The sequence below is a fragment of the Amblyomma mixtum genome, chromosome 2 (genome assembly GCF_055824585.1).
Source record: "Amblyomma mixtum isolate Tamu chromosome 2, ASM5582458v1, whole genome shotgun sequence".
NCBI classification, from domain to species: Eukaryota; Metazoa; Arthropoda; class Arachnida; order Ixodida; family Ixodidae; genus Amblyomma; species Amblyomma mixtum.
This window is the reverse complement of record NC_143013.1, coordinates 304,804,858-304,816,762: the sequence shown is the minus strand read 5'-3', so window position 1 is coordinate 304,816,762 and position 11,905 is coordinate 304,804,858. Positions and strand designations below refer to the sequence as shown.

At 47.6% G+C, this 11,905-nt stretch overlaps 2 protein-coding genes across 4 annotated transcripts; one reads left to right on the top strand and one right to left on the bottom strand.

Moving 5' to 3' along the window:
- Window positions 1-7: 7 nt before the first annotated feature.
- Window positions 8-5,151, bottom strand: heix (UbiA prenyltransferase domain-containing heix). Of its 2 annotated transcripts, none has more exons than XM_089574699.1 (3): window positions 4,827-5,151; window positions 3,309-3,401; window positions 8-1,216 (listed from the first exon to the last, which is right to left on the bottom strand). In XM_089574699.1, exons 1-3 carry the CDS (start codon window positions 5,134-5,136, stop codon window positions 303-305), a joined length of 1,317 nt encoding a protein of 438 aa, XP_089430825.1. In that variant the 5' UTR covers window positions 5,137-5,151; the 3' UTR covers window positions 8-302. The 2 variants fall into 2 exon arrangements, with proteins under 2 accessions (XP_089430825.1, XP_089430826.1); XM_089574700.1 differs by lacking the exon at window positions 4,827-5,151 and adding an exon at window positions 4,288-4,758.
- A 1,143-nt stretch (window positions 5,152-6,294) lies between these two features.
- LOC149364762 (peptidyl-prolyl cis-trans isomerase H) lies at window positions 6,295-7,619 on the top strand. Of its 2 annotated transcripts, none has more exons than XM_089570188.1 (7): window positions 6,295-6,364; window positions 6,773-6,837; window positions 6,897-6,965; window positions 7,028-7,070; window positions 7,132-7,224; window positions 7,302-7,389; window positions 7,461-7,619. In XM_089570188.1, exons 2-7 carry the CDS (start codon window positions 6,785-6,787, stop codon window positions 7,568-7,570), a joined length of 456 nt encoding a protein of 151 aa, XP_089426314.1. In that variant the 5' UTR covers window positions 6,295-6,364; window positions 6,773-6,784; the 3' UTR covers window positions 7,571-7,619. The 2 variants fall into 2 exon arrangements, with proteins under 2 accessions (XP_089426314.1, XP_089426313.1); XM_089570187.1 differs by having other exon boundaries at window positions 6,316-6,500.
- Window positions 7,620-11,905: the final 4,286 nt, after the last annotated feature.

The following is an 11,905-nucleotide window of genomic DNA, read 5'->3' as shown; positions in this document are numbered from 1 at the left end:
GCAAACCTACAAATCACGTTATCTTTTATTGTCCGCAGTAGAAAAAAAAAAGGAAAGAAAAAGCTGCCAAACCAGGCAGCAGCAATGCCTACAAAAGTCACTTTTAAAAGTCCTAAAGCCTAGTCCATCAAAGGCAGCAAATGACTGCACCGTAGACTCTCGTGGGGGAAGAGGGAGGGCAACAGTACACTTTGATATGTTGTGTGCACACACACGCAGGGATTGCAGCCCGCTATATTGTCCAGTGGCCACACATGGTAGGCTCCAAGGCCTACATAGAGTATTCGCGTTGTGTGCACTGCTTAGTGCAGACCAGGCAGGGAGTCTGCTAGGACAACAGCCAAAATGTAGAAGAGGCCAAAGTAGATGTTGAGACGTGCCGTGTGCTGCGGCAGACGAGCTAGGCGTCCATCGCGAAACTGCCGTTCCAGATTGAATGCGCTGGGCAGCGTGATGAGCGGCAGGAGAAGCCAACGCGCACGGGCTGCGAGCAGTGCGAACAACAGGTAGGGCACGAAGAGCAAGAGCGCGTACAGCACATGAGATCCCGTGGGCCCCAGCAGGAGGGCCAGAGTGACGGCACCGGCACGAGCATCCTGCTGCCGATCGCGGGCGTTGTTGGCGTGCAGGATCGCCTCTGTGTTCATGGCAAGCGGCATGGCGTACCAGAGCGGAGCAGGATCCATCCGACCGGCCTGTGCGACAAACGAATACAGCACACAGACGGGCCCAAAGGTCACCAGCACCAGAAGGTCCCCGAGGGCAATGTACTTGAGGCCTAGGCCTCCGGTGTATAAAAAGGAGCTCGAGAGGCCGCCAAAGTACACCAGCGCCAGGTGTTCCATGCGTGCCTCGGAGCAGCCGGACAGCAGTATGAAGCCCAGGCAGCCCAGGGTGTACAGGAGGGCACCTAAATGGACCACCTCATTTGGTGTGAGGCGCCGGTCAACCAGGGTGCGGTCATCGCTGCTCGTGCGGCTGTCGACTCCTCGCATGTAATCGAAGTAGGTGTTGACAACATTGCCGGCTGCGTGCACCGACAGGGCTGTCACGCAGCTGGCCACGAACACGAGTGGGCTAAAGTGGTGCACTACACGGTAGGCAAGGGCGGCGCCCAGTGCAACAGGAGCAAGAGAGGCACTGAAGGACCACGGCCGCAGGGCGAGCAGGTAGGCAGAGAGACGAGACTGCCCTGCCATGGCCCCACCTGTCATGCCTGTGGGAGAGAGGAAAAGTTTATTGTGAGCAATCAGTGGCACGAATGCACAGAGCAGGAAATATTTAGCAATCGTACTGCTATCGCCACGCTTTCAAGAGGAATAGCGATACTTTACTCATTCCCAGTGCTTCATTTTGCCCGGGCTTTTAGTTCGATCTCCTTCCAGCTGAGCTTCCCAAATCACCTATGCCCGCTACATTACTGGTGGTCTTGTGAGCTTTTGAGCATAATGGTGCCATAAGTCAGCAAAGTGCCAAGTTGCCATATAGACTGGAAGCACTGCTCATGCAGATGCTTAAAGACACCTCACAAAGGCAAAAAAGATGCCTTTGTAAAATGCATAATTCGCTAATGACTACATGTGGAGCCCACACTATGCCAGCCATGCTGCTATTTCTTCCAGCACTCTACAAAAGCCAAGAGGAGGATGAACACAGAACCATAAGAAGCAGGCTGATGTATTAGCAACACACCAACTTTTCTTACAGCACAAGCCTTAGACATAATGTTTTTGTTTGAATTTGACAAAATTAAGAATGTATATATAATGTAAGCACAAACGTTCCTTCTGAATAAACAGTTGTTGGCTTCTGCATGCCCATCGCACTGGCCTATATGCGTCTTGTGTTGTGCTGAACCGCTATAAGGACGGGGAAAGTCTTGGAACCACTAGGCCACAACGCAACAGTGGCCTAGTAGTTTGAGCACCGGCCTCGCATGTGGGGGGTGCTGGGTTCAATCCCTAGTGCCAGCAGGTACCCACTGGTGATACAATGGGCACAAGCTTTCCCCTAGCCAGGTGCACGGCTTATAGGGGTGAAATGCTTGGAAAATGGGTCTTGACCCCATCTTGTATAAACACAAATGCTTGTACCATGGTGCGCTTTGGCCAAAGCCGTCCTGTGCCATAAAAATTAATCATCAGAAATGAGCTACAGCACCAAAAAGTTGGTTTTGGAGGAAAGGAAATGGGGCAGTAATTGTCCACATCTCTCACATCTCGGTGGAAACCCAAACCACACCCTAAGGGAAGGGAGTAAGGTGGGAGTGAAAGAAGAAAGAAAGTGGTGCCATAGTGGAGGGCTCAGGAACAGTTTGAACCACCCAGGGATCTTTAACGTGCACTGACATTGCACAGCACATGGGCACCTTTGCGTTGGCCGCTGCGGCCGGGTTTGAACCCGGCAACTCCGGCTCAGTAGCTGAGCGCCCTAACCACTGAGCCACAGCGGCAGGTCTACACCACCAGCAAAGGGTTTTTCAGGCCCCTTGAATTCGGCTGTGGCATAGGCTGGGCCAAAGTTCAACTTTCCTATGCACCTGCAGAGCTCCGACTGACATCAAGGAGGTTGTTGCCGAACACAGTCACGAGAGCCGCAATAGTTGGCGACCATGCTGTGTAGTCAAGTGGAGAATCTTGCTAGAATGGCTGCCTGGATTAGTTGCTTATCACTTATCCATCATAATGGCACAGAGAGACACAGACAGAAAAAAACGACACCACAAGTGCTGGCCTGGAAAGTTTGAGCTTGTAGTGTGCGAGTCTTTTTGACTGTAGTTGCTGAAGAGTTTTTGCTCTCTAGCGCTACAATGGCAGCATGGAGAGCTAAAGTGCCGAAACGTATTGGGCCAATGCACTGAAGAGGAAGAAACGGCTGCTGAAAGCACATCGGGAGTATAACTGTATTCTTCATGGCATTTGCTCTTTGCTACAGTAATCAACGTGTACTGCTGGGCTAGTTGGTGGCAGGAGAACGTGGTGCAAACTGCACTTGGGGACAAAGAAGAGGGAGAAGAAAGGTCAACACTGTGCAGTGGTGGCGTCCCTTCTTCTGTCTCATCTTTGTCTCAAAGCTCATTTCACACTATGTAGTGAGTTGCAGCATTGATTAATATAAGATACTGTTGCATCTGTGTAAATGGCTGAGAAATATGTGTGGATTACAAGACAGCTTGTTAATCTGCAGTTTTCCTCATGCACAGACCAAATGCCTGAGTAAGCCTTGTAGCCTCCACTTGTTCAAACAATGAATAAAATAGTGCCATGAACACTACCAAAAGCATGTGATGCCATGCAAAAGAAACATACTTGTGGATTCTTTGCTCGTGTCACTCATTTTAGCTTGATGGCTATGGTTGCATACTTCTTTCCGGTGTGCAACTTGTGAAGAACGGTAGGGAGCTGCAAACACAAGACAGACATTTCATTAGGAACTCTTACAAAGGTGCACGAATGGCATACACCTTGCATGCTTTTCTATACAGTTGCCTATTTACAGAGAAAAACATGTTAGTTTAAAGCACATAACTTGCACTGTCTTCACACAGTGGTATGTTAATAGATGCATTGTGTGTTAGATGCTTGCTTCATTGATCTGCTCCATATAAAGCATCCACTGTAATGCTCGGTTTGTACTTCTGCCTTTCAAACAGCATGAAACAAAACTTTGCTCCAATGCAAAATGCACAACCGGTTAGCAGGAAGGCAAGCTCAAAGCCAATGAACAAAATATTTCCGCTTCCAAAACTACGTCTGTTTCTGGCTGCAGCATTTGTCAATCAGCCAAAGGAGGAAGTTACTGACAACTGCCAGTATATTTATGGGCTTGTTTTGTTCCTGGCGGCGACGCATAGCAAGAGGATAAACTTATTTCCAGCTCAACTCCAAACAGCAAACCTGCCACAGTGCGAGTTGAACTCATAAAAGCAACTTTAAAAGATCAAATATTAAAGCATCTCATTTAGCAGTTAAATGATTGATACTAAACATCTGTACATAGCAATAACAAGTTTACGTCGTGTTCGGTGTAGGTTGCATGCGTTCAGTTTTTCAAGCATTTTACAAAAGATGTTGTTCCACTTTCAATGTGAATCTTAACGCTGTAAAAATTATAACCGCATGCGCTGGAGGCCCGCCCACCAAGCATTGAAGGGCGCCGCTGGCCTGCAGATATCGGCCCGAAAGTTATACGAAATACAAGCGCTTTCCGCAGGTCCTATACTGGTTCCTGTGCATCGTTTGTGCGCTATAGTAACGTCAGGAGATTGCACAAAAAGTCCGGACTTACACAGAGGAATCTGTTAAGAGATCAAGCTCGTTCTGCTTTCTCCGCTTCGTGCTGAAGGTGGCGGCGCTGCAACTACTGAATCAGTGCGGTGGCCTAAACCTTCAGGCGAGATACGGGAAATAGTTTCGCACCAAAACCTACGCCCGTGATCACCAAGAAAAACAGTCGAGTCATTTTCGTGCGGTGACCCATCGCGCGCCTCTCCAGCCGTATCCAAGCACCAATGGCTCGTCCCTTCCGAAGCGCACGCCCGTCCCTTTAAAGAGGCGCCTGTAGTCGCTCGTCCGCGCCCGGCTCAACTTCACGCACAGCGACCTTTTGCGGGCGACGCGTCTACTCAGGGCAGGTGCGCGTGCGATGGTCTCGTACTCGTGACGTGACCAGCGGCGAGCACCGTGCCATGCACGTTGCTCGAGTGATCGATTATGCAGATACATGAGTGGCGCGTTTTGATACGTCGCTGCTACGGGTGAGCGGACACCGAAGCCAACCAGAGACGGCAGAGGTGCCGGCCCGATGGGCACGTCGGAAAGGCTTACCTTGCAGCGCATAGCCGCTACCGGTAGTCAGTGCTTGTGTCGACAGGACCCCTGTCGCGCTCGGGAGGTCCACCATCGGACGACCCGTAAATGTAGCGGAGCGCGGCACATAAGTCGGCACACAGCTGTCCGCGCGGCTGAGCGCCGTTCGTGCGCCTATCGTGGACGGCACCGGATAAAGTGCACCCTGCAAGGCGGTGTTCGGGTCTGCCTGCAAACGCGGCGAGCTGCTCTCCGCGGCTACCACTTCCCGGCGCGCTGCTATTTCCACGGAGGACGTCAGTTTTAATTTTTGAGGCAGTGACGTCATAATAAATGAAGCGTGCTGTTTCTTGGTTTTTGTTCAAACACTGGTCGATCGCGAGAGCAACGGCAAGCGCCAACTGTCGTCTTTACCAGGCCATTATATTCACAGGGTGCGTGAATGGCTTAAACAACGTCAGTAATGAGAAGATAACCGAAATCCCTGCCTCCTTCCGATTGGTGCATAAATTATTACGTAATGCTTACGCATTTTGACGCTAGCGCCGGCTTCTCGTTTAGTAATGCAGCGAGTGGCAGGAGCGCGAAATAGAGAGGCATGGGCTTCGTCGGCTTCGTCATAGTGGTCATAGCAACGAAGGGGTTATGGTGGCGTTCTAGTTGTCGTCTGCTATACTTTTCCACGCCCACTCTAACTCGACTGCGCTATATTGTCCTTTACTAGCTCTGCTGCCTGTCCTAGTCGAGATCTTTTTGCTGGCCAGTAGTTGGCCAGTGCAATTGCTCTTGAGGTCCTACGTAAAGCCCCGGGATCTTTAAGCCATGAGAAAGTTCGGTTAGCTGAACCTACCCCCATTAAGCGGTAGGTTTAATTATTAGCTGGAGCTAGCACTCATTTTAATAAGTCAACACGGTTTGTGTCTTTCGCGTTTCAGTAGCTGTCTCTTTTCAAAATTTCATTTTTCATGTATCGCTCTAGTCTTTCCCCACTTTGAAGTTGCAGGCTGTTTACGGGAAGCAAAACAACGCGCAACGCTGTTTCATTCTAACAACTCGAACGTACTTGCACCTCCTTTCAGCCTACTTCCACCAAAAGGCCCATCAAAATCAAAGCCAAAAATTACATCAAATAATATGTAATTCGATATTATTTATATGGAAGGCCAGTGATATAATAAACACAAACATCTACAGTTATGGGTAAAAGTTTGCGGTATGCGGCAGTGTGGCCGAAAGTACCGAAAGCATAGCATCATCTGAGGCGCTGCCCATTATTCAGTGCTTTATTAGCTCAGGAGTGAACTGTTCTTAAGATACTAAACTTAAGAATTAAATGTGAATGGCGTAGTAGGTCATTATGTGCGTTCAAATGCTCTTAATTTGAGCGCAACAGCATGTGAGTCAGAGAAGGCGTGAGCAGCGCGAGTAGTAAAACCGTAGACCACAGAGCTAATATACCAACTCGTAGACATCTTCCACAGCGGCACGCCATTCTACGGAAGGCAACAATGTTCACGCCCACGTGCTCATGACGTCAACTAGCGTCGTTTGTGCCGGTAACTTGGGATTTCGCTTCAAAGTGCTGTTTCTTTGATATCTTCTGTAACAATGGCAAATTGGAATCAACTTCAGCAGCAGCTTAGACATCCGAACAATCCCGTAGTATTTTTTGATATTACCATCGGTTCCACGGTGCGTATTTTATTGTGCCCATCAAATCGCTAGCATCGCCAGCGTGCTAACTGAAGGGCTGGTAGAGCGCCTACTGCTTCGTCGTTTCACGTTGTTTATGCGCGATGAATGTTTCTTTGTGGTTGGTGAACGAAGGTCGCACCTGTTGGGCCTTTCAGTAACATGCTTGCAACTTTGAAGTGTTGTAATATCACCAACAAAGCGACTGCAATCTCTGAGCATTTGAGCATTTCGTATTCCTAAAGTGGTTCTGGCAATTTTGTGTTTTCAAGGAGGTTGGGCGGATGAAGATGGAGCTTTTTGCCGACGTGGTTCCCAGGACCACGGAAAACTTCAGGTGATCAGACATCAATACTGGTGTTTGCGACTGGTTGTTATCTCGGGTACTATTTGCAGGCAGTTCTGCACAGGCGAGTTCAAGAAGGATGGGGTGCCTATTGGTTACAAAGGCTCAACGTTTCATCGGTAAGCGCCTGCATATGGTGGCAAGACGCCTCTAGTTTAAGACTTGGCATGTTCATTTGCAGTGTCATCAAGGACTTCATGATTCAAGGCGGCGACTTTGTCAATGTAAGTGTCACACCTTTCGTCGGTCTTGTGGATTCCAAACCTTGCGGTGTTTTGACTTTAGGGTGACGGCATGGGATTGACGAGTATCTACGGCGGAGCCTTCCCCGACGAAAACTTCCAGATGAAGCACGATGCCGCTGGCTTGCTGTCCATGGTAGGGTGCTCGACGCTTCAGCGTAGTGTCAGCCGAGTGGCGTTGCGGATATCACTTAATTATGGTCTTTCATGCAGGCCAACAGTGGCAAGGATACCAACGGCTGTCAATTTTTTATTACGTGTGCCCGATGCGACTTTCTGGATGGAAAACATGTTGTGTTTGGTAAGCATAGATAACTTTTTTTTTTTACTTTTTGTCTGCACCCATTGGAGCTAATATAAATTTCAATGCAGGTCGCATTCTCGATGGTTTACTGGTCATGAGGAAGATTGAAAACGTTCCAATTGGGCCCAACAACAAGCCGAAAATCCCCGTCATCATCTCTCAGTGTGGTGAGATGTAGATGCCCTTGTTTGCAGAAACTTGTAAATACACATATGATTTTGCTATGACTTTATGTGCCACAAGTGCCTTGCCCCAGGACTGCAAGCTCACTGCAAGCTCCCATTACAACATAAGTACCGCCACGGTGGCTCAGTGGTTATGGTGCTCGGCTGCTGACCCGAAAGACGCGGGTTCGATCCCGGCCGCGGCGGCTGAATTTCGATGAAGGCGAAATTCTAGAGGCCCGTGTACTGTGCGATGTCAGTGCACGTTAAAGAACCCCAGGTGGTCGAAATTTCCGGAGCCCTTCACTACGGCGTCCCTCATAACCCCAATAAACCAAACCAAACCAAACCATTACAACATAAGTGTTCTTGTTTTTGAAGAAGAAAACTTATATTGAAATGAAATTTAAGCGCACACGAAAAACGCACACAAGAGGAGGATACACACAGGACAGGCGCTAACTTCATCTGATTTATTCGCAGGTAAGAGAGCGAAAATATATACATAAAACGAGACATGCACAGTAAAGAAACAGATCGTCATATCACAATGCGTGCTCAAGGTATCTGTATTCTGCCTGCAAAAGATTAACTGACGTGTCACTCACACAGTCATGCCCCCTCTTCCTGATGTGAAAGGCTTCTAATAATTCACGTGCCGTCTTATCACCGCCTCTGCCAAGTATCTTTATCTCCTTCAGCCTCTGCAGTTCGCACAATGGTCTGCCAAATGTGTCCCTCCACCCCTTAATGCCCGCAAATGTTCCCCCGCCTGGTCATAGACACACCGCCCAGTCTGGCCTATGTAAGCCCTACCGCAGGTCAAAGGTATCTCGTAAACAACACCGGAACAGCAGTCGACATACTTCTTTGAGTGCTTCTTCCTGCAGCCACTCTTCTTTTCCGCGCACGAAATGCGTGAGCAAAGTTGGGCGTGTTTCTTCGATGCGGAGAACACCACAGAAACGCCATGTCGGCTTGCCACTTTCTTCACATGATGGGCAACCTTGTGGATATACGGAACCACTACTGGTTTAAACGAGTTCCTTTCTAGTACGTTCGCTTTGGCGAACATGACCTGCTTGGTTTTCCGAAGTAGGGCCTCGGCCACAGAAACAATGACCGCGCAGGGGAACCCAGCCATAAGTAGCCGGTGTACTTGCTTATTAAAGCTACACTGCATAGCATGCGGGCACGACTTCGAGAGAGCAGACCCCAGGCATAGGCCGGTAATGACCGGGCGGGGGAACATTTGCGGGCATTAAGGGGTGGAGGGACACATTTGGCAGACCATTGTGCTGAAGGAGATAAAGATACTTGGCAGAGGCGGTGATAAGACGGCACGTGAATTATTAGAAGCCTTTCACATCAGGAAGAGGGGGCATGACTGTGTCAGTGACACGGCAGTTAATCTTTTGCAGGCAGAATACAGATACCTTGAGCACGCATTGTGATATGACGATCTGTTTCTTTACTGTGCATGTCTCGTTTTATGTATATATTTTCGCTCTCTTACCTGCGAATAAACCAGATGAAGTTAGCGCCTGTCCTGTGTATATCCTCCTCTTGTGTGCGTTTTTCGTGTGCGCTTAAATTTCATTTCAATATTAGCTATGCACCATCTAGCCCAAACAGAAGTTTTGTTAAAGAAAACTTCATTGAAGTGATGCTCCAAGTTCAAGGGTGTAATTCAGTGATTAAGTGACGTATGTGTTTGAGTGCACGCAGTGCTCCTGGAACAAGTGCTGCTGCAATTGGCTTTGTTGTAGTTCAAAGTCCTGAGAGGTTGCCAATGTCCTTTGCTCTCTCAACACATCAGATCTATTATGAAAAGCAACTGGGAGAGTGTGATCTGTGAGCATAAAAAGCTGTGCAACTAGGTGCTATGCAACTTATTTTAATATGTATTTTGCATTGGCATCGGCATCCTTTATTTGTTTATATAGGCTAGTGCATTGTGGTGCTAAATGAAATAACTAGCCAACCTACTGTTCTGTGTTACCTGTTGTGCCTTAAATTTCAAAATTTTTAATGTCCATTATGACATACATCAGAAATTGCATGAGTTTGTTGCTCACAAATAAGCTTTGAGTAACCGGAAATATACATTGTATTGTAACTCTTGTCTGTATGTAGCTACTTGTTGGCAGCACATGGCCCGTCACCTGCGGAGAGGTGGAATGTGCTCTGGCATTGAATGCTGATTAGATGGCATAGCACACCTGATTTAGGTTACAGACTTCGCACACACGTCATAAGAATGCCCTAACAGCTGCAGCTCATTTTCTGTGCAGCTCCCACAAGTTAATTTTCAACTAAGATTCCGCAGCACGACCATAAAACTGCCAAGAACAGCTGTTCCAACTTCTCATGCTGGTGTGGCAGACATTGACTCAAAATTATTCTACTTTCTTCAAAGAAGTGAATTTATCACTAAACCTGCAAAGTGGTTGTTGTGCTTATCTGTCCTGTAAACTTTTATATGCTGTCTCCCTTCCACTTCACATCTTTAGTTTCTGTAAAACTTGACATATTGTGTCCACTGTAATCTGCATATGCAGTTTTGATTATCATTTTTGCATGATCACTGCTTGATTTTCAAACCTAAACCAAATGGCTAAAGCTGGTGTTACATCCAATGCATTGCTGTCTCTTAGTACCCCAGGAACAAGGGAGGCCTTTTTTTTTATAGTGTGCCATGTAGCATGAAAGACTGGTAAAAAGGTAACATAAATGAATGTAGGAGATAAATTGGGGGGAGTTAAAACAAAATGGAGGGGTTAGAGGGGGTTACAGGTGCGCATGCAATCGTTTGGTGAGTGTAGGCATAGTCCATCAGGTGCGAGCGCATGTGTTAGTCACTGTTCCAGCACTGCCCAGCCTCCCAAAGAACTCTAGTGCGCAGCGTTGGTATTGCAGGGCATGTCCACAATAGGTGCCAAACCGCTGGGATAAAGGCCATGAGTAGATCTCCTCTACCAGAATTAGACTGTGGGGAAAAGGGTACATAAAAGGGGGAACGAGGGTGTGTGTACGCTGCCTCAGTGGTGGATGCGAAATTTTCTAAGAGAAAACTGTGTGAAGGTACATTTTTTCGGTGCTGAGACACTCACAAATTCATTGTGAGTATATAACCCCCTCCCCAACGTGCTCCTTCTATACTCCATTTTAAACATCAGGTGTGGCTTTGTGAAAGGTACGGAAGTAGTCCGCATGAAGAAATAAAAGGACGCATGTTACTCTATGCTTGTATTGTGGCTGAGTGGTCTAAGGAGCGAGAAAGTAACAGCGTGTCGTCAGCAATAAGAGTGCATTTAATCACACTCATCACAACTGTGTCATGTAATAAGCCTGCAGGCAAAGTATTCACTGTTTTCCTCTCGCCACAGAAATGCACTACTTTTTGATTGCAGGTGCAAGTTGCGCAAACAACAGTGCTAGCTTTGACACTGTTGCACTTGATGTATGAAATGGAATATAGAGACACCCATAAATTTGCTCCTGCGCTCCTCGAGGGAAGTAGAGGATGTTAGATGGCTTAGGAGTAGGATCTATGTTAGCCTGCAAATATGTATAGGCATCGGGTATGAGAGGCAAGTAGCATGGATTGATTGGACAACCTCAAAGGTACCGTGGAAAGATGAACTTGATGATAGGGGGGTTTCAGGTCAAGTTGTTGTGGCATTTAATATCACTTCCAACTCCAAGGCAAAGTAAAAAGTGTCGATGCTGTAAGTTTTGAAGCAATTGAGGAGTGGAAGTGTTCGGCCACTGAAAGTGGTAGATTGTCCTGAAGTGGTGTAGGAGGCATCCATGTAGAGAACGCAACTGCCCAGTAATGGGCAAGGAGCTGCTTGAGAGGGGGCCAAGGAGAGCTGTCTTTCCTTGCGGAAAGTAGGCTGTGAGGCCATCTTTCCCCTTTTTGAACTACATATTATCCTTCGGTGCAAGATAGCTTATTGCTTTTCATGTTATTCTGAAGTGGACATAGCAAGGGAAGAACAGGTGAACTTTGTTCATGCGTCTCCATGTAAAACAAGCTTGCAGTGTACTCTTCCTTTCTTAGTCCTGCATCTGACAAGAAATTTTGAGCAAAGCTTTTGGAAGCATCATTTAATAGCTCTCATTCCTGTGCCCCGCATTGGGCAATGCATAGCAAAAAGTCAAAAGTGTAAGCTTGAATCTTGCTACAAAGAAGGATTGAGAGAAGCTTTTGGAAACTCTCCAGTGCTCATTTTTGTGTCTCACATCTATGGAATCGTGCAAAGAAAGTGGCACGTGGTCAAAGGTCCAGTGGTTGGCGTACTGCGTAAAGCTTCACAACGCCATTTCATCCATGATAACAGGAG